Source organism: Notamacropus eugenii, chromosome 4 (genome assembly GCF_028372415.1).
Source record: "Notamacropus eugenii isolate mMacEug1 chromosome 4, mMacEug1.pri_v2, whole genome shotgun sequence".
NCBI lineage: Eukaryota > Metazoa > Chordata > Mammalia > Diprotodontia > Macropodidae > Notamacropus > Notamacropus eugenii.
Window position 1 is genome coordinate 87,126,882 of NC_092875.1, and position 19,807 is coordinate 87,146,688.

The 19,807-nt window shown below is 40.1% G+C and overlaps 1 protein-coding gene across 3 annotated transcripts in view; it reads left to right on the top strand.

Moving 5' to 3' along the window:
• Positions 1 to 19,807, top strand: part of PPP1R16A (protein phosphatase 1 regulatory subunit 16A) — a 111,758-nt gene that overhangs the window by 70,806 nt on the left and 21,145 nt on the right. For all 3 annotated transcript variants that reach the window (XM_072602760.1, XM_072602759.1, XM_072602761.1), the window contains exons 3-4: positions 4,436 to 4,506; positions 4,740 to 4,885. In XM_072602760.1, the coding sequence (XP_072458861.1) occupies positions 4,436 to 4,506; positions 4,740 to 4,885 (217 nt within the window). The remainder of the gene's footprint in view (positions 1 to 4,435; positions 4,507 to 4,739; positions 4,886 to 19,807) is intronic.

Genomic DNA, 19,807 nt, shown 5'->3' on the forward strand with positions numbered 1-19,807 from the left:
CATCTTCCTGGGCGCAGCTTCTACCCTAGGGTGAACAGGGAGATAGTCTTGATTTCATCTCCATCACTGGTGTTTTCCCTGCCCCAGAGTCTGACCTGATTGAGCTGTAGAAAGAATATGATGTATTCCAACTATTGTCTCTTCTCTCCTCTTTCTTCTTGGCCCTTTCCATATAATTCTCCCTTCTTGCTACCAGAAGCCTAAGAGACTGCCTAGTGAGATTGGCAAGGCCTTCCCACCTCTGTGACATCCTTATTGCTAGCTCTGGCAGGAGCTAAATTTACAGTCTGTCCTTGGTGTACCTTGGAGCCTTGTCTCTTTGCAGTGGTGCTGGTCAGTGCCAGGCTCAGTGATAAAAGTCTCCTCACTTTCCTAGGCATGTGAACTGAACTGAGAAAGCCAGGTATCAACCTCAGGTTACTGTACTGCACAAGGACAGGGAGTGGTTACAGTCAGTGAAGTTCATGTCCATGAAGTGCCCAGTGCCATTCCATTGTGAATTTAGATAGATGTTCCCTAAGAGTACCAGGCTCCAATCTGGTCTCTTGGGACTCCTGTGTAAAATTCCTAACAGGGATTTATGGTCTGCCCCTAAAATGACTGGGTAGCACCTCTCCGTGCCCTCTACTAAACTCATAGGCTTGGTTTTCCCCCGGGATGAGGCACCAGGGCCCTTAAAAGTTAGGGAAAGGCCTTTCCCTAGGGCAAAAAAGTATAACTTGAATTAGCCTTGCCAGGTGACTTCTCTTCCTCACATTCATGGGCCAGAAGACACTGAGAAACAGGGACTCTGGACAGAGTTCACTGAATCTCAGAGTTGCAAGGGTCCTCAGATGTGATCTGTGGGAGGTAGTGTGGAACAATGGAAATAGTGCTGGATTTGGAGTCAAAGGACCTGACTGCCACTTACTGCCTTTGTGACTCAGGGCAAGAGAACCTTTCTGGGTCCTTAGTTTCTTCATCTATAAAGTGAGATGGTAGGATTAAATAACTTCAAAGGCCTCTTTTGGCTCTAAATCTCTGATCTTATGATCTTATTCTAACCTCACCTTAACAGGAATCTTCTCTTACTGAATCCTTGAAAAGTGATCATTTGACCTCTGCTTGAAGACCTCCAGTTTCCTCAATACCTCACCAGGAGGCTCATTCTGCTTTTGGACAGCTCTAAATTGCTAGGAAATTGTTCTTTTCATTGAACTAACATCTAACCGCAGCTTCAGCTGGTTGATCCAAAGCAGACAGAGCCTAATGACTTGCACATAACAGCTCTTCAGATGCTTGAAGGAGCAACAATGTTCTTCCTAAGGTTTGTCTAGGCTAAACAGCTCTAGTCCTTTGATCCAGGCCTTCTGTATATTGTCTTGAGGCCCTTTGCCTCTGGATGCTCTCCAGCTGCTCAGTGTCCTTCTAAAATGTGGCTCCTGGAACTGAACACAGTATTATAGAGGTGTTCTGACCAAGACAGAGGACTATAGAACTGTGCTTCATTATTGTGCCCTAAGCAAGATCAGGTTAACTTATTTGCCTGACTTGTTACATGGCTGACATTTAAAAGCACTAATTCTGTGTGTCCCTGACTATCCTTTCCTACTCCCTGGGCCTTGGTATCTTCCGCTGGATAGCCAGGGAGTTAGATTTGGTAGACTGTAGGGGAATTCCAGTTTCACATTCTTTGATTGTGATTTTGAGGGCTAGAGCACATGGTAGTACTGAGTAACTAATTGTGAAACAGTGGTCTCTGGAAAAGGGATGGTGTACTCCTGGGGAGGTCATGGCATGGTATGTAATCAGCTAATGGGAGGATGGGAAGATGGCTCTAATCCCATCCTTCTCAAAATGACCAGTCATAAGCTTATCTCCAAAACTTTACCCTTTCTTTCACTCATTATCATGCAACACTCCCCCACTGTACCTTTTCATCTCTGACTTCCCAAAGTTGTCTGGGCACAGGCATTGGCCCTGCAGGGCAATATAATCTAAGCACAGTGCAGGTACCTGAAACAGTTGCCTAGGCTTTCCCACCCCAGTATCTCCACATTTTGCTCCCCAGATCAGACTGCAGCAGGTGCCTCCTCTCAGTGGATGAGCTCTGTGCTCTAGGATACTGTTTTGTAAGAATCTCCCCTGCCCATTCTTTTTGTTTGTTTGTTTAAATTGGGCCAGAGATAGGGTGAATCACAGAGAAAAGCAGGCATGGCTGAGTTGTGATTTGCATTGCAGATCTTAATACATTACCTTTTTGCTCCAAATTCAGGCCTCTTCCAAACTTCCCTGTTACTGGAAAGAGCAGCCATGACCCTTCTGGTTGCCTAGGTTTACCATCTCTACATAATTTTAGACACATGAGTTCTCACCCTGCTTTACCTCACATAGCTAATCGGTTGCCAAATTTTGTTGATTCTATTTCCATAACCTCCACCTCTCTGGTCACATGGTCACCACCCTAATTCAGGCTCTCATCACTTTTAACCTGGATTATTGCAGTAGCTTCCTCATGCATCTCCCTGTCTCAAATTTCTCACTTCTTTATCCATCCTACACATTGCTGCTAAAATTTTCCTAAAGGCTGTGTTACTCCCCTGCTCAGTAGAGTATTTATTCAAGGATCAAATGTAGTTTCATCTTTATCTTATCCTTTTTAATTTTCATGTTTTATGTTTTATAATAGATACAAGCATATAACAAATAAGTAAATATGTACGTACTGAGGTTGAATGTTCAAAAGCGTTGACTGTTTGGGGCTCGTAATTTTAAAAGTTTGTTCTAAATAACCAGAAATGGGAGGTAATCGTTGCCTGAAGTCTATCTGGGCCTTAAAGATGGAAGCTAGGTGGAGCAGTAGTTAGAGTGCTGTGGACCTGGAGTTAAACTCATCTTCCTGAGTTTAAATCTGGCCTTAGACACTTACTAGCTGGATAACCTAGGCAGGTCCCTTAACCTTCTTTGTCTCGGCTTCCTCACCTGTAAAATGAGCTGGAGGAGGAAATAGTAAACTACTATAGTATTTTTGCCAAGAAAACCCTAAATGGGGTCATGAAGAGTTGGACATGACTAAAATAACTGAACAACAAAAAAATGGAAGAGAATTTGGAAAGTGTAGAGGGGAAATCAAAATGGAGGTGACAGTTTAAGCCTGTCTTAAGGGGGAAGGGAGAAATGAGACAGCAAGATGGGCAGCGGATAGAACACTGAAAGACCCCAGAAAGACCTGACTCATTCCTGAGACATTTAATAGCTGGTGACCCTGGGCAAGTCACTTAACTTATGTCTGCCTCAGTTTCCTTCTCTGTAAAATGAGGATAATAATAGCACCTACTCTCAGGGTTGTTGTGATGATGAATTAGGTTAACACATAACAATTTGCAAACTTTGAAGTCATTTATAAATGCTAGCTATCATTATTATTAAAAGAGTAAATAAATGCAGAATGTGGGGCAAGGAGAAAACAGGAAATGACCCCTGGCTTTGGGCAGTGCCTAGGAGCAAATGGGAGGTTGCTTAGATGACAATCTCTTCTTTCCTTTCTGGAGGATACCCTCAGCCCTGGTTGGGGGAGGGAGAAGCTATCTATCCCTTGCCATGTTTCTCACTGTCCAGGGAGTGTGAAGTTTGTGGGGTGCAGGTCAAAATGATGGATTCCTTATGCTTCCCAGCTCTCTTTATTTCTGGTCTGCTTTGCTCCTCCTTGTTCTATCTCTGTCCTACACACAAGAGAGTGGATATTAGATGGCTTGTCCTCACTCTCCTTCTGGAGCATCAGCTCTAGGATCTTCCTTTTGGGAAGTTTCTTCTCTGCCAATGTCCTGCTGCAGCCTCAGATCATCTTTTTAAAGGGGATATAGAGTAAGCTGGTCCTCAGTATACTCCACATACCATGCCAACCCTACCAAGATGTTTAAGCGCACAACAAGGTCAGTGTTTGCCAGCTGGAATTGGTCAGAGCCCTAGCTAAGCAGGCTTTTTGGAAGGTTAGAGGCTTTTCTGCCTCTTCCCATCTTAACCAGAAAACCAGCCTAAGGAAACTTGCCCAGGGCTGTCATTTGATTAGGTAGGGGTAGAAAGGAAAGAAATCAAACTTGTCAAGCCCTACTAAACTGTATTTTATTTAATCCACATAGACCTAAGTGCTATGGTGGAAAAAGGTCTGGAAAGAAATTCTTTCTTGCTTTCTCTTGCTTCATGCCACTGCCCTGTCTTTCTCTTAGCTTGATCTCATCTGCCTCAGGGAGATAGGGAGTTTGGGGCTTTAGAGAAGGGTCTGTTGCATGCCTTGTCCTTGGGGTTCACCTGGGAAATCATTTAGACAATGGTATAGTAGTTCTCTTCTAACACCACATGTCCCCCTTCTCCCCCCTCCCTCCCACACACACTGATATAGGCACATTTGCAGCTGCCACCATCAATCCTCTAACTGTGTCCTGGTTTCTCCTGGCAGTCCGGCAGTTCCTTCAGAATGGTGTGAGCCCTAATTTGTGCAACGAGGACGGCCTTACTGCCCTGCACCAGGTTAGTGTCTTGAGAATTCTTTTCAAGCCAGTGGGGATGCTGACCAAGGACATGAAGTAACAGATTTCTTGGGGTGATGTGGGGTCACTAATGCCCGTGGTGAACACTACAACAATGAGTGATTTATGCCTTCAGCAGATAAGGTAAACACAAGTCTGTCTGGGCTCTGGGGGTGAGTTGGGAATTGGAGGGTTTTCTAATGGGCCTCTGAGGGAATGCTCTGTGGCTTGCAGTGCTGCATCGATGACTACGGGGAGATGGTGCAGCAGCTTCTTGAGGCTGGGGCTGATGTGAATGCCTGTGACAGCGAACTTTGGACGCCCCTGCATGCTGCTGCCACTTGTGGCCACCTCCACCTCGTGGAGCTGCTTATTTCCAAGTATGTAGATTTGAGGCCAAGCCTCTAGCAATGCTGTGCACACAGCAGGCACTTCATATTGAATTTAGTTGGAGGGATGGTCCAAGTGTAAGACTTAGCTGTGAGTCTAGAAAACATGAGGGCACCTGGCCAGGGCTGTAAGGAATCTTGACCTTGCCACAGGGGAGAGAGCATGTAACTCTGAGCATTCTCTGGATAGATTTTGCTGCCTCTGTAACCAGCTGTGTCCAAGACCACTCTCCAGAGATTGAGCAAAGAGCACAGGCAGCAGGATCCACTATTAAGAATGGCTGATGTTTCTTAGTGCTTTAAGGTTTGTAAAATGTTTTATTATTTGATCCTTCCAGCAATCCAGTGAGGACAAATAGCTCAGAGTTCCTATGTATAAGGAAACCTTAAGTCATGGTCTAGTTTTTAAAACATAGTGTTAGGGTTAGAATGGACTTCAGAGGTCATCTAATTAAATCCTACCTAATTCAATCCATGAATTCCTGAACCTAGGAAAGGTGATTCAACGTCTTCCACCTAACAGAGTAAGCTGGGGAAGTGATTTCCCTTTCCCAGGAGTTGGGCTCAGGTCTTCTGACTCCAAATCTGTTGCTTTTTCTACTATACTGTATATAGCTGATTACCTGGAGTCATGCATGATAATCTGAAGTTCAGGCAGGGAAGAGCTTGACAGAGTAGAATCTTAAAACTAGGGCAGTAGTTTTTTTACCTAGTATCCATGGAATTTGGGGGGGGTCAGTGAATAGCTTTCAGAGAGCTCATCATCATCATCATCATCATCATAGCCAGCGTTTATGTAGTACTTTAAGGCTGTTAAATTGCTTAACAGATATTATCTCATTTTTTATTAGCTCATTTATGGATTTGGATGGTGTAAAAATTGCATCTTTATTTTTGCTAGCTTTTGGTTAGTGAAATTTTGTTTACTTTATAACCCTATGTATTTTACTTAATGCTTTACTTTTAAATTTTTGTATTTTACTTTTTACATATGTTATATGTAAATTTTACATATATTATATGTAAAAAGTTTTTCATCTTTATTTTTAATAATTTTGAGTTTTAAATTCTCTCCCTCCTTCTCTCTCCCCTCCTTGAGGAGGCAGGCAATTTTATATAGACTATACATATGCGGTCATGCAAAACATATTTCCACATTGGATACATTGAGAAAGAAAACACAGACCCCTCCTGACCACTCCCATTCCCCCCAAAAGAGACAACACAAGAAAAATAAAATTTTTAAAAATATGCTTTGATCTATATTCAGATTATATCAGTTCTTTCTCTGGAGGTGGATGACATTTTTCATCGTAAATCCTTCAGAATTGTCTTGGATTATCATATTGCTGAGCATAGCCAAAGTCATTCACAGTTGATCGTTGTATAATACTGCTGTTACTGTGTATATTCTTCTGGTACTGCTCACTTCACTTTGCATCAGTTTATGTAAGTTTTCTCAGGTTTTTCTGAAAGCATCCTGATCATCATTTTTATAGCACAATAGTATTGCAACACAATCATGCCACAATTTGTTCAGCCATACCCCAGTTGATGGACATCAATACCAGATTATTTTGATGATTACCACTTTGTAATACAGTTTGAGATCTGGTACTGCTAGGCTACCTTCCTTCACATTTTTTCATCAATTCTCTTGATATTCTTGACCTTCCAGATGAATTTTTTTATTATTTTTTGTAGCTCTATAAAATATTTTTGGTAGTAATTAGGTAGAATTATAAATTTTATTATATTGGCTTGGTCTACTCATGAGCAATTAATATTTCTCCAGTTATTTACTCTGATTTTATTTGTGTGAAAAGGGTTTTGCAATTGTGTTCATATAGTTCCTGAGTTTGTCTTGGCAGGTAGACTACCAAGTATTTTATATTGTCTACAGTTACTTTAAATGAAATTTTCCTGTTTCTTCCTGCTGGACTTTGTTGATGATATATAGAAAGAGTGATGATGATTTTTGTGGGTTTATTTTATATCCTGCAACTTAAAAACTGAAGTTTTTAATGATTTTGACTAGTTTTTTAGTTGATTTGCTAGGATTCTCTAAGTATATCATCATATTGTCTGCAAAAAGTGGTAGTTTTGTTCCTCCTTGCCTCTTCTAATTTCTTCAGTTTTTTTGTTCTTTTTGCTATAGCTAGCCTTTCTAGTATGATACTGAATAATAGTGATGATAATGACCAACCTTGCTTCACCCCTGATGTCATTGGAAAGGCTTCTGGACTTATCCCCATTACAGATAATGTGCTGATCATTTTAGATCAGGGGTGGGGGAACCTGCATCCTTGAGTCCATATCCTTCTAGGTCCTTGGGTTTGACTTTTTGACTAAGTCCAAGTTTCACAGAACAAATCCTTTCATTAAGGGGCTCTTTGACTCCAAACTTCATGGAAGAAATTCCCTTAATGAAAGGATTTGTTCTGTAAAATTTGAACTTAGAGGGCCACATTCAAGTATCTAGAAGGCCACATGTGACCTGGAAGCCACAAGTTCCTCCCTCTTTGTAGATAGATACTGCTTGTTATTTTAAGGAAAGCTCCATTTATTCATATGCTTTCTTGTGTTTTTAATAGGAATGAGTGTTGTATTTTGGTAAAAGCTTTTTCTGCATCTCTCAAGATAATCAGATGGGTTTTTACTGCTTTTGTTATTGATATGGTCAGTTATACTAATAGTTTTCCTAATATTGATACAGTATCCTGTATTCCTGGTATAAATCCCACCTGGTCATAGTGTATGATTCTAGTAATATATTGTTGTAATTTTCTTGCTAGTATTTTTTTTATTTCTTTTGCCTCAATATTCATTAGGGAAATTGAGTTATAATTTTCTTTATCTGTTTTTGCTCTTCCTGGTTTAGGTATCAGCACCATATTTGTGCTGTAAAAAGAATTTGGTAGCAGTACTGCCTTACTTATTTTTCCATATTAGAATTAATTGTTCTTTAAATGTTTGGTAGAATTCACTTATGAATCCATCTAGTTCTGAGGACTTTTTCTTAGGAGGCTTTTTGATGACTTGTTCAATGTCTTTTTCTAAAATGGGGTTACTTAAATATTCTATTTCCTCTTCTGTTAATCTGGCTAATTTATATTTTTGCAAATATTCGTCCATTTCATTTAGATTGTTAGGTTTCCTGACATATGATTGGGCAAAATAGCTCCTAATAACAGCTTTAATTTCCTCATCATTGGTGGTGAATTCACCCTTTTCATTTTTGATACTGGCAATTTAGTTTTCTTTCTTTTTTTAAATAAAATTAATCAATGGTTTCTTTATTTTATTGCTGGGGTTTTTTTCCATAAAAAAACAGCTCCTAGTTTCATTTACTAGTTCAATGGTTTTCTTACTTTCAATTTTCTTACTTTCTTTACTTTCTTACTTTCAATTCTCACCTTTGATTTTCAGGATTTCCAGTTTGGTGTTTAATTGGAGATTTTTAATTCGTTCTTTTTTTAGGTTTTTTCTTTTTAGCTGCGTGCTCAATTCATTGATCTGCTCTTTCTCTTTTTTATTGATATGAGTGTTTAGAAATAGAAATTTTCCCCTAAGTACACCCATAAATTTTGTCTCCCTCCCATAAATTTTGGTATGTTGTCTCATTGTCATTCTCTTTAATGAAATTATTAATTGTGTCTATGATTTGTTCTTTGACACAGTCATTTCTTAGTATTAGATAATTTAATTTCCAATTAATTTTACATCTCTGTTTCCATGTTCCTTTATTGAATGTAATTCTTTTAAAATTATGATCTGAAAAGGATGCATTTAATATTTCTGCTTTTCTGTGAAGTTTTTATGCCCTGATACTTGGTCATTTTTTTTTATATGTGCCTTGTACCCCTGAGAAAAAGAGTATATTCCTTTCTATTCCCATTCAGTTTTCTCCAGAGGTTTATCCTAACTTTTCTAAAATTCTATCATCTCCTTAACTTCGTTCTTGTTTATTTTGTGGTTAGATTTATCTAGTTCTGAGAGGGGAAAATTGAGGTCCCCCACTAGTATAGTTTTATTATCTATTTCTTCCTGTAACTCAATTTAACTTTTTCTTTAAGAATTTGATTTCGATACCATTTGTTGCATATATGTTTAGTACTGATGTTATTTCAGCAAGATGTAGTTTCCTTGCTTATCTCTTTTTAATTAGATCTATTTTTGCTTTTGTTTTATCTGAGATCATGATTGCTACCCGTGCTTTTTTTAAAATTTATTTTTTTATTTTTAATGTTCTACAATCACTACTATAAAACTTAGAATATTTCCCCCCTACCTACTCCTTACTTCCCCCTCCCTCTCCAAGATGGCATACAATTTTACATAGGATCTACACATACATTCCTATTGAATACATTTTCACTATAGTCATGCTGTGTAGAACTAAAATAAATGCTACCCCTGCTTTTTTTACTTCACCTGAAGCATAATAGATTCTGCTCTGCCCATTACCTTTACTCTGTGTGTGTGTCTCTGCTTTAAGTGTGTTTCTTATAAACAACATATTGTAGGATTCTGGTTTTTAATCCATTTTGCTCTCTGCTTCCACTTTATGGATGAGTTCATCCAGTTCACTTTAATAGTTATGATTATTGACTGTATTTCCTGTCATCCTGTTTTTTCCCTTGTTTATCTTTCTCTCTCTCTCTCTCCTCCATTCATTCTGTCCCTCCTCAGAAGTGTGTTTTGCTCCTGAGCACCACATTCCCCTAATCTGCCTTCCCTTGTTTCAGCAACCCCCCCCCCCATTTCCCTCCTTTCCTACTTCCCTATAAGGCAAGATAGATTTCTGTGCTCACTGAGTGTGTGTATTATTCCCTCTTTGATTCAGTTCCAGTGAGAGTAAGGTTCAAGCATTGCACACCACACCCCCGGTCTTCCCCTCCACTGTAAAAGCTCTTCCTTTCAGAGGTGGCCTTAGTTTCTTAGTTTTTTTGTAGAACCCACATGATTGATAGGTCCAGAGATTGATGGCTGCTTTAGAACAGAGGGGTAAGATAGCCCTATTCTATGGGGACATCTGGACTAGGATGTCTGGTCCTATCCTATCCTATCCTATGGCGATGCCTGGTCTAGGAAGCAGATTTCAGAAAGATTCTGAAATTCTTAAGAGACCTAGCAGTAATGTCAGCCTAGATTTACCTAGTATTAGAGTCTGAAGATTTTGGCCTTCCATTTGTGTGTGTTCATCCTTCATTGCCATCAGAGAAATGATGACATGACTTGCACTTGACTTTGTTTTGAGTGAGGGAGAGCTGTGCAGGTCACCAGCCTCACTTTTCCTCTAGAGCCATCTGAATCCAGTGACCAGATATTCATCAGGATGACTGGAGATGACCCAGGATGAGGCAGTTGGGGTTAAGTGACTTGCCCAAGGTCACACAGCTAGTGAGTGTCAAGTGTCTGAGGTGGGATTTGAACTCGGGTCCTCCTAACTCTTGCACTGGTGCACTGTGCACTGCACCACCTAGCTGCCCCTGCTTTACTTTGTAGGATATTATTAAAGCACAAGGAAATGTAACAGAGGTAAACCTGTGTTTACAGCCCTCCTGCGTGCTATGTTTATCTCTCTTATGATATCAAAGATAAAGTAATATGTAATGTCTATAAACCATGACACAGTTGATCAACCTGCAAGCAGTGTTGAAGACAGCTTATACAGAGAGAGTATCAGCTAAATACTACCAGATCCTCCCAAGATGCCAAATTACTAAGCCCTTGCACAAATCTACACTCTTGAAATCTAAGGAAATTTACTTCTACTGTAGGCAAACACATGCCTCATGTGGGTCTGCCTTTCCTGACCTAGATTTTAAATTATCTTCCCTGGTTAACCCAGTATCCTGGTTGCACCTGTTCCACAGCACTGAAGGATGTACAAACACCAAGCCCATTATACTAGATGAGCTCAGTGGAATATATCTCTTTGCAGTTCAAACACCATGCTCTAGATCTGAGCATCCCAACCTGTACATTCTGTGATTCCTAGCTAACTACACTAACTGCACACTTTCATAATTCCTTCCTTTCCCACTAAAAGAAATGAATGACTCAGCATCCTCCTTTCCAGCCCTCCTCCCCCATTTTCAGATCTGATGCAATGAAGTCTGGAAGGGGTTCAGGGAAAAAACACATGGAGAAGCCTAGTTTCCCCCAATTCTATGGAGCACAACACTACCCATTTTATAATTAACCTATTCAGGGTTTGGAGATCTGATTGATACGAACTCTACCAGAAGAAAAAATGCTCAAAATCAAAACAAAGACAAACTACTCACAGATGGATAGACATGAAACATTCAAGGTTGTAACTGGAAAGGATCCAAGAAAAGGTGCCATGCATTTTGGAGGTCACACCAGACCAATGCCCACTTAAGCCACTTAAATGTGAAGTCAAGAAGACATCCTCACCTTCTTAGGGAGCTCATAACAGACATGGAAATAACACTGAACAGCTTGGGTCTCTTCTGCCTTAGAGTCAGTTTCCCCAGCAGAAGGCAGAAAGATTTGAGGGATAGGTTATTCAACAACACAACCCTTGCCAAATTTTTCGCTTTCCTTGTGTCTCAATTCATAAGATATATAGTAAAAATGTCTTAGACCAGACTTTCTGGGAGTCAAATACCCTTTGGAAAAATAAAATGTAAATAAGCAATGAACCTTTATGGATAAGACTCCAAAACTTTATATTCATGCAGCCAACCTTAATGGTGTGCCTGTGTGCCCAGTGTGTGCCAAGGGAAACATGAAAGGTCTCCTGCCCTCAAGGAGCTGGGTGTTTGTGATGAGTCCAGACACACATGAAGTCATAGTTCAGAACTCAGCAGGTCCTCTAACTGGGCTTCCCAGACTTCTCCAGTTGGTAATGTCTTTTAGCATTTTGTATTCATATTGCATTATTTTTCTAGTTCCTAATCTATGTATCTGCTGTCATCTACTACCAGTCATCCTCCTATCTAGCGAAGAAAGGTGAGGAAAATGAACTAGGGATGAGTCAGTTAACTTGTCTTCGGTCAGATTGTCCTTGCCTTAAGATTTTCTGTGTTCCAGCTGCAGTATGGGGTATTAATGGAAAGAGACAAGAGAGGTGTCTGCTATTTACTAGCTGTGTGACCTTGGGCAAATTACTTCTTCTTTCTGATCCTCAGTTTCCTTATCTATAAAATTAGGATAATATTACTTGTGTTCAATCTTGAAGGTCTATGTGAATGAATTGTGTTACAGTTGCCAGCTGTACATACTATACCAGGTACTTTGAAGATTTGCTCAAGTGCTTCCCTTTTGTTTCCCTAGCAGCATTGTTCTCTAAAATCCTGTCTCTACCATGTCAGAATTTCTTCACACATAACAACAGTAACAAGTCATCTTTTTAAAAAAAAAAATCTGTAAATGGTTTCTCTGAAGTCCTTACAGTTCCAGCATTTGGTTATCTTAATTTACACCTAAAGATAAAGCTTGTTCTTTGGCCTTGTCTTTTGCTGAGCTACTTGGAGAACCAGAAAAAATGTAGTCATAGAAGCCTATGGAGGAAAGACTTTTAAGTTAGTTAGCAGATGGGCAGAAAAAGCATTTATTAAGCAATGATTATTGGCCAGGCAATATGTGGGGAGAGATGGGGATGATGACCAAAGTGGAGGCAGCATGTTGTGGAAATGGCCAGGAAGGAAGATTAATGGTATCCAAGGTTGCAGAAGAGCTAAGGAGGACTAAAAAGAGGGTGTTGCAAAGTCTGAGCATTGGAAGGGACAAGAATCCCTTCTATGGTACACTTGCTGAACAATCCTTCAGTAACGAGGAACCTGTTGCCTTTTGGATAGCTTTAATTTATGTAAGGAAGTTTTTATTTATTGCAAGTCTAAATTTTCCTCTTTTGCTATGTTTATCCATTAGGTAATAAGGAGATTTATGGTGATCTTATAGAGAACAGGGATCGGAATGTTAGGCTTGTTTGGCTTAGCCCCAGAAGGCACTAGGAGCAGTAGTAGAGGCTGCAGAAAGGCAAATTTCAATGTGAGGAAAACTTCTAATAATTAGAGCTGTCCCCAGTCAGAAAAGACTGACCTGTGAAGTAATGAGTTCCCCATTACTGGAGGTCTTCAAGTCATGACTGGATGATGAATGTCCCTTTGGGAATGTTACAGAGGGGGATTCTTCTTGAGGTATTGATTAAATTAGGAGACTTCTGAGATTCCTTGACTCTATTTGGCAGAAACCAGATTAGATTCCCGTGTATTAGGGATGGAATATATAATTAGGAAGTGGAACCAACTGGTGAGAATCACTGAATCATAGAACATGAGCATTAGAAGGAACTTTAAGAAGTTATAAAACCTAACTCCAGAGAATCATAAATCTGGTATATGGAACCAACCTGAACTAAAGTCCAAGTATTTTGACTGCCAATTCAGGCCTGCTTGGTGGTGCAAGGAAAGAAAGAATTTGTGTAGGCACTGCTGCCCATTGAAGGATAATTTTTAGGCTTGGCATCTGGAAGGAGGGAGCCAGGGGAGGGAAAGAGTGAAGAAAAGCAATAGGAATGAAGTTGATCCTGGAGGAGAGGCTAGGATCTTAAAGCACAGGGTTGAGGGGTTAGTTCAAAAACAAGAGAGGATGAGGGAAGAGTTGAATATGTAATGAAACTTGTTCTGAATGAACCTGAATTTTCCTAGACTTTGCATCACTTCCATTCTGGAGATGACATCTGGTGGATATGGGGAGAAAAGATCTAGAATGGTCAAGGACCAATTTCTTCTGTCTGGTTTTATTTGTTTATCACCTTGTGTATTCTAAGAAGCCTCTTAAATTTCCTGGGCAGCTTCTGAGTGGGTGGGACATATTTGAGCTTACTAAGAGGTATCACATCTAAAACCCTTCAACAGATACATCAGTTATCAGCACAACCTTAAGTGCAATGCATGAAAGTGCTGGCCTGCCATGAAGAAAACTGACCTTGAGATATAGATAGATAGATAGATATGTATATGTACATATATCTATGTGCACATATACATACATATCTATATATGTACACACACACACACACACATACACACTGGCTAAGATAAAGTCTATTGTCACAATTTCTCACTCCCTCCTCCTACATGGGTCACTAATTGGCAGAACCAAGTGTAACAATAATAATAGCTGCAGAGTCCATGTGTTAGAGATAAAGCATTTGTTAAGCATTTGCTGTGGACTGGACACTGTGCTAAGCGCTGAGGATATACATATAGACAACAGTCCCTGTCCTCAGGGGCCTTATTATATTCTACTGTTGGAAGACAATATGATAAAGGAGAGCTGGAGAACAGTAGGTAGGGAGAGATGGCATGGTGTAAAGTTGGCCAGAAAGGAAGATTAATATTGTCCAGGGTTGCAGAAAGGCCAAGGAGAACAAAAATTCTCAGCACTGGAAGGAACCTCAAAGGTTAGTTCAGTCCATACCTGAACAAGACTCTCCTCTACAAAGGAGGGGTCAATCTCATGGCCTGTGGGCTGTTGAGGCCCCAAAACAGATTAAAACATAATTGGGAAGTGTTTAATAAAATAAAAAACCAAAATACAATAAAACATACTGTTAATTTCTGGTTTTCTAACTCAATATGTAGCTGGCAGGGGTCCATTTTTATTTGAATTTGACACCACTACTCTACAGTATACCTTCCAAATGGTCATACACAGGCATAACAATCCTAGGGAGATAGCTACAGGAGTCATCCTATTTTACAGGGGACAGAGAAGCAGGGAGCAGTGCTGACTGAGTACTGAAGTTTTGTACATCAGACTTTGAAGAAGTATTGATGCACAGTGGTGATGGTTGTCCTTCATTCAAAATGGCATCACTATGTTAGAGTCAAGTTACAGTGTGTCTTCCTGACTGATCAGACCAATATGAGCTCAGAAGGCTCTACTGCAGCTTGGGCTTAAATAGTCCACATGAATGAATATTTGGGGTAGAGATGTCTCCAAATTTTCACATTTTATGTTTCTTTTGAGCTACTGCAATTCTTCTTTGTCACAATTTCTTTTATGCAAGCATGCCATGGTGGGCAGTCCTATGCCAGTGTCTACCATCTCTCACAATCGATTTCAAAGTTCTTCAGAGAGACCTTGAGAGTGTCCTTTTAGCACTTCTGACTTCCATGTGAGCACTTCCTTGTGTGAGTTCTCCACAGATAATTTTTTAGGCAAATGTGCATTTGGCATTTGAACACTATGGCCAACCACAGTGCTGTGCTCTCTTCTGGAGAGTTTGAATGCTTGGCAGTTTAGTTCAAGAAAGGACCTCAGTGACTGGTACTTTGATCTTCAACATCTTTCTAAGATAAGACAATGCAAATGGAAGTGATTCAGTTTCCTGGCATGGTGCTGGTAGATTGGGTGTCACAGGCATCCAACAGTGAAGTCAGCACCGTGGCTCTGTAAACCTTCAGTTTGGTAGACAGCTTAACACTTCTTATCTCTCACACTTTCCTTTGGAGCCTCCCAAACAGTGAGCTAGCTCTGGCAGCGAGTGCTTCAACCTCATCACCTATGTGTACATCCTTGTAAAGTATATTGCCAGGGTAATTGAATTTATCCACAGCATTCAGAATTTTTCCATTTGCTATAATTGATAGTTCCACATATGAATGTTGTGGTGCTCACTGGTGGATGTCCTCTGACATTTTGTTGGTGTTTATTGTCAAGCCACAATTAGTATAAATGCCAGAAGATCAATCCATACTTTGTTGCATCTCAGCCTCAGAGGTTGCAATGAGTGTACAGTTATCTGGGAACACAAAGTTACACACCATCTCTTCCTTCACTTTAGTCTTGTCTTGTAACGTTTTCAGGTTAAATAATTTACCATCAGTGTGATTCCATTTTCATCCATGTTGAAGGCATCCAACAATGTCAAAGAAAATATCATGTTAAAAAGCATGGGAGCAGGCACGCAGCCCTGCTTCAGTCCATCGATGACTGGGAAAGTGAGAGAACATTGTCCACTATCTAGAACCTACGCACGCATACCATCATGAAACTGACATGTAATATTGATGCATTTCTTGGGTAATCAAATTTTGCCATGATCTCCCACAAGCCCTTGTGACTGACAGTATCAAAGGCCTTGGTCAGATCTACAAACATTATGTACAGACCTCTGTTCTGTTCCTGGCATCTTTTCTGGAGTTGTTGGGCAGAAAACACCATATTTACCTTTCCTTGACTCTTTCGGAAGCCACACTGCCTCTTGGATAAATGACATCTTCCAGGTGAAGGATGAGCTTATTAAGGAAGACTTTGCAAGAATCTTTCCAGCAATGACTGAGAGATCTTCCCTTGTGATTGTCACAGGATAGCTTATTTCATTTTCCTTTACAGAGATAGACAATGGAGGCATCCTTGAATATCCTTGAGGTGTTGTTCAGGTGTTTTCATTTGTGTCTGACTCTTTGTAACCCTTTTTGGGGTTTTCTTGGCAAATACACTGGAGTGTTTTGCCATTTTTCCTTCTCCATTTCATTTTACAGATGAGGAAACTGAGGCAAATAGGGTTAAGTGACTTGTCTAGTGTCACACAGCTAGTAAGTAGTATCTGAGGTTGGATTTGAATTCAATAAATGAGTCTTTCTGATTCCAGGGCTGGCATTCCATCTACTGCCCTACCTACCTTGCCCAGTATCAACCAACAATAACATAATATCCTAAAAAACTAATGTTATCTTAAGTTGCGTAAATAACAGTCTAGTATCTACAAGGGAAATTATATTCCTGCTATTCTCTGCACTAGACAAATCACCTAGGCAGTATTGTGTTTAATTCTGTGTACCACATTCATGGACTTGGACAAGTTGGAGTACCTCCAGGGGAGAGAGCCAGCTGTCCCTGTTGAGGGGTCTTAAGATCTTTGTGCCCAGCACAGGCACTTAATAGAGGTTTGGCGAAATGAATGATAGCTCCCATTAGCCTGGTAGAGTAGTAGGAACCCTGGATTTGGAATCAGGGTGTCTGTATTCATATTTTCTCTCTATTACTCTTGGGGCTTTAGTTTATTCATTTGCAAAATGAGAGAGTTGTACAAGATTATATTTAAAGAATCTTTTCAGATCAAAATACTGTGATACTAATAAATACCTGGAGGGCTATCATGAGAAAGAAGGAATAGAAATAGCTATATAGTTCCAGGAGGAGTAGGACTAATGGGTGGACTTCAAGGTAAAACTTTAATAGAGTAGATTCAGGTTCATTATAATTAAGAGCTTCCTAATCTCTCTAACAATGGAATTTGCTGCATGATCAAAGTAGTGAATTTCGTGTTTCTAGAGTCAAGCAACTAGCATTTCTTAAGCATCTGCTACTAATGGCCCTGTACTAGGTCATAGGGAGGCAAAGATAAAAACAAAACAATCCATGCCCTCAAGAAGGTTACTTTCTATCAGGAGAGACAACATGTGCATATACAAGTATATACAGAGCAATTAAAAATAAGTATAAGGTAGCTAGGGAGAGCGACCACTAGCATTTGAAGACGTAGAGAAGATTTGTGTAGTAATTGGTTCTGGAGCTCAGTCTTAAAGGAGGTGAGAGATTCTGTGAGGTCAAAGTGAGAAGGGAAGTGCCTCTTGGGCATAAGGACAGCCAGTAGAAAGGCAGGGAAATAGGACACAGAACACTCACAGTTTGATTGGCCTTTTTTGGTGAGTGTGGGAAAGGGAGTAATGTATAGAGGCTAAAAAGATATGTTAGGTCATGCTAGGTCATGGAGGGCTTTAGAAGTAAAACAGAGGACTTATATTCTAAAGACAATAGAAAGCCATTGGAGTTTACTGAGCAGGTATGAACTAAAATGATTGTATGGATGAAGAGAAGGAGCAAGATACACAGGATGTTTGGTGGTAGAAATGACAAATTTGACTACTGATTGGAGAGAGAGAATAAGGGTATCATAAGGGAGAATAAGGTATCAAGGAGAAAGCCAAGCTTTTGAACCTAGGTGACTGTGAGGGTGGTGATACCCTCCACAGAAGTATGGAAATTTGGAAGACATGTGGGTTTAGGGAGAAAGATAATCCTGTTTTGGACATGTCAGGTTTGACAGGTTTCTGAGACAACTAGTGTGAAGTATCCAACAGGGACTTGGTGTTGTGGTGCTGCAGTGTTCAGGTGGAAGGTAAAGGAATACCTACCTGGATTCTGGAGAGCAGGATCCTGTCCTAAATGGAAAAATGGACTAGATTCTTTTAAGGTCCATTTCAACTCTTAAGATAGTCTAGGACATCTTAGAGTAGGCAACATTCCTTGGAAGGAAAGGGGAGTGGATTTTTACTAGCTATAAGTTCCCTTAAAATTGACTTAGCAGGTCAGTGTTAGGAGGACAAGTTCTTCACTTAAAAGGAGTAAACACAAACCTTATAAGACTACAAAGCCGAAAAGATCTCCAGGATAACTTTGAGGGGGATGTATTATTGTTCACTTGTTTTCAGTTGTGTCCAACTCTTCATCATCCTATTTGGGGTGTTCTTGGCAAAGATATTGCAACAATTTTTAATTTTCTTCTCCAGCTCATTTTACAGATGAAAAAACTAAGGGAAACAGGGTTAAGTGACTTTCCAGAGGTCACAGAACTTGTAAGTACTGTTTGAGGCCAGATTTGAACTCAGGAAGAGGAGTCTTCCTGACTCCAGGCCAGCAGGGCTCTATCCACTGAGTCACCTAGTTACCCCTTTAAGGGATGTGATATGTGTATAAATGCAAGGTGTAAGTAGATTTTTTTTTCAACTTTCTTTAAAAAGAGTTTTTGTTTACTTGAGAGACACTGTTGTAATGCAGTCAATAATAGCCTGCTTTCCTAGAAGCCCAGCACTACCTCTAAAAATAGCTAGTATCACTTGGGAAGGTGAAAGTTTAGGAGAACAGCACATATAAGTTTCAGAATCAGAACATCAGGCCTCAGATCATCTCTTCCAACCCATTCTTAAATAGAAATATCCTCTACAACAGAGCTGCACAACTTGGCAGTAGGTAGGGGCCAAAATTAAAACATGCTAAACTTCTTTGGGCTGCAGATAGGTTAGACAACAGATGGTTCCTTGTTATAGGTTATGTGACAAAAAGTAGAGTACCCAGTGGCAACCCTACAGTTTTCACAGGTCCCGGGAAATCCTTTGGGAACAACAAGCAGGCCTCAGACTCTATTGTACAGGCTTTTTCTACAACTATGATGCCAAACTCTAATAAAAATAGTTCCTAATGCATTCATAAGGATTCCTGCAGGCCACATATTAATTTTGTTTTAAATGTAATATTATCTGTGTTTTGTTGTATTTTTGTTTATTTTGTTAGATATTTCCCAATTATATTTATTCTGGTTTGGGTCATACTCAGGAATGTTGTGGGCTGTGTGTCTGACACTTCTGTTGTAAACAGCATCCCTGATGAATCTCAGTCTAGCCTCCTGTTGAGGGCCTTGAGTGAGGAGACAGCTCTAATTATTTGGAAGTTTTTTATTACATCCAGCCAAAATTTGTGTCTATAGCATTGCCCCAGTGCTCCTAGTGATGCTCTCTGGAGCCTCAGCCATTTGACAGCCCCTCAAGTACTTGGTGACAGCCCCTCAAGTACTTGGTGACAGCTATCATGTCTCCCTACCCCCTAAGTCTCTTCTCCAGGCTAAAGAACCACAGTTCAAGCAGTCTTAATATAGCATAGTCCTCATTCCCTTTACCATCTTGACTTCCCTCCAGGTTGTCTTTGTCCATCCTAAAATATGGTGATCAGAAGTGAATATTATATTTCTTTTGTGTTCTGACTAGGGGACATCATTCAAGTATGGTATGGACCAGATGATCTCTCAAGTTCTTTTCAATTCTTTGCTGGGCCAGTATCAGTCATTTTTAAGAGATCATGAAAAACAGT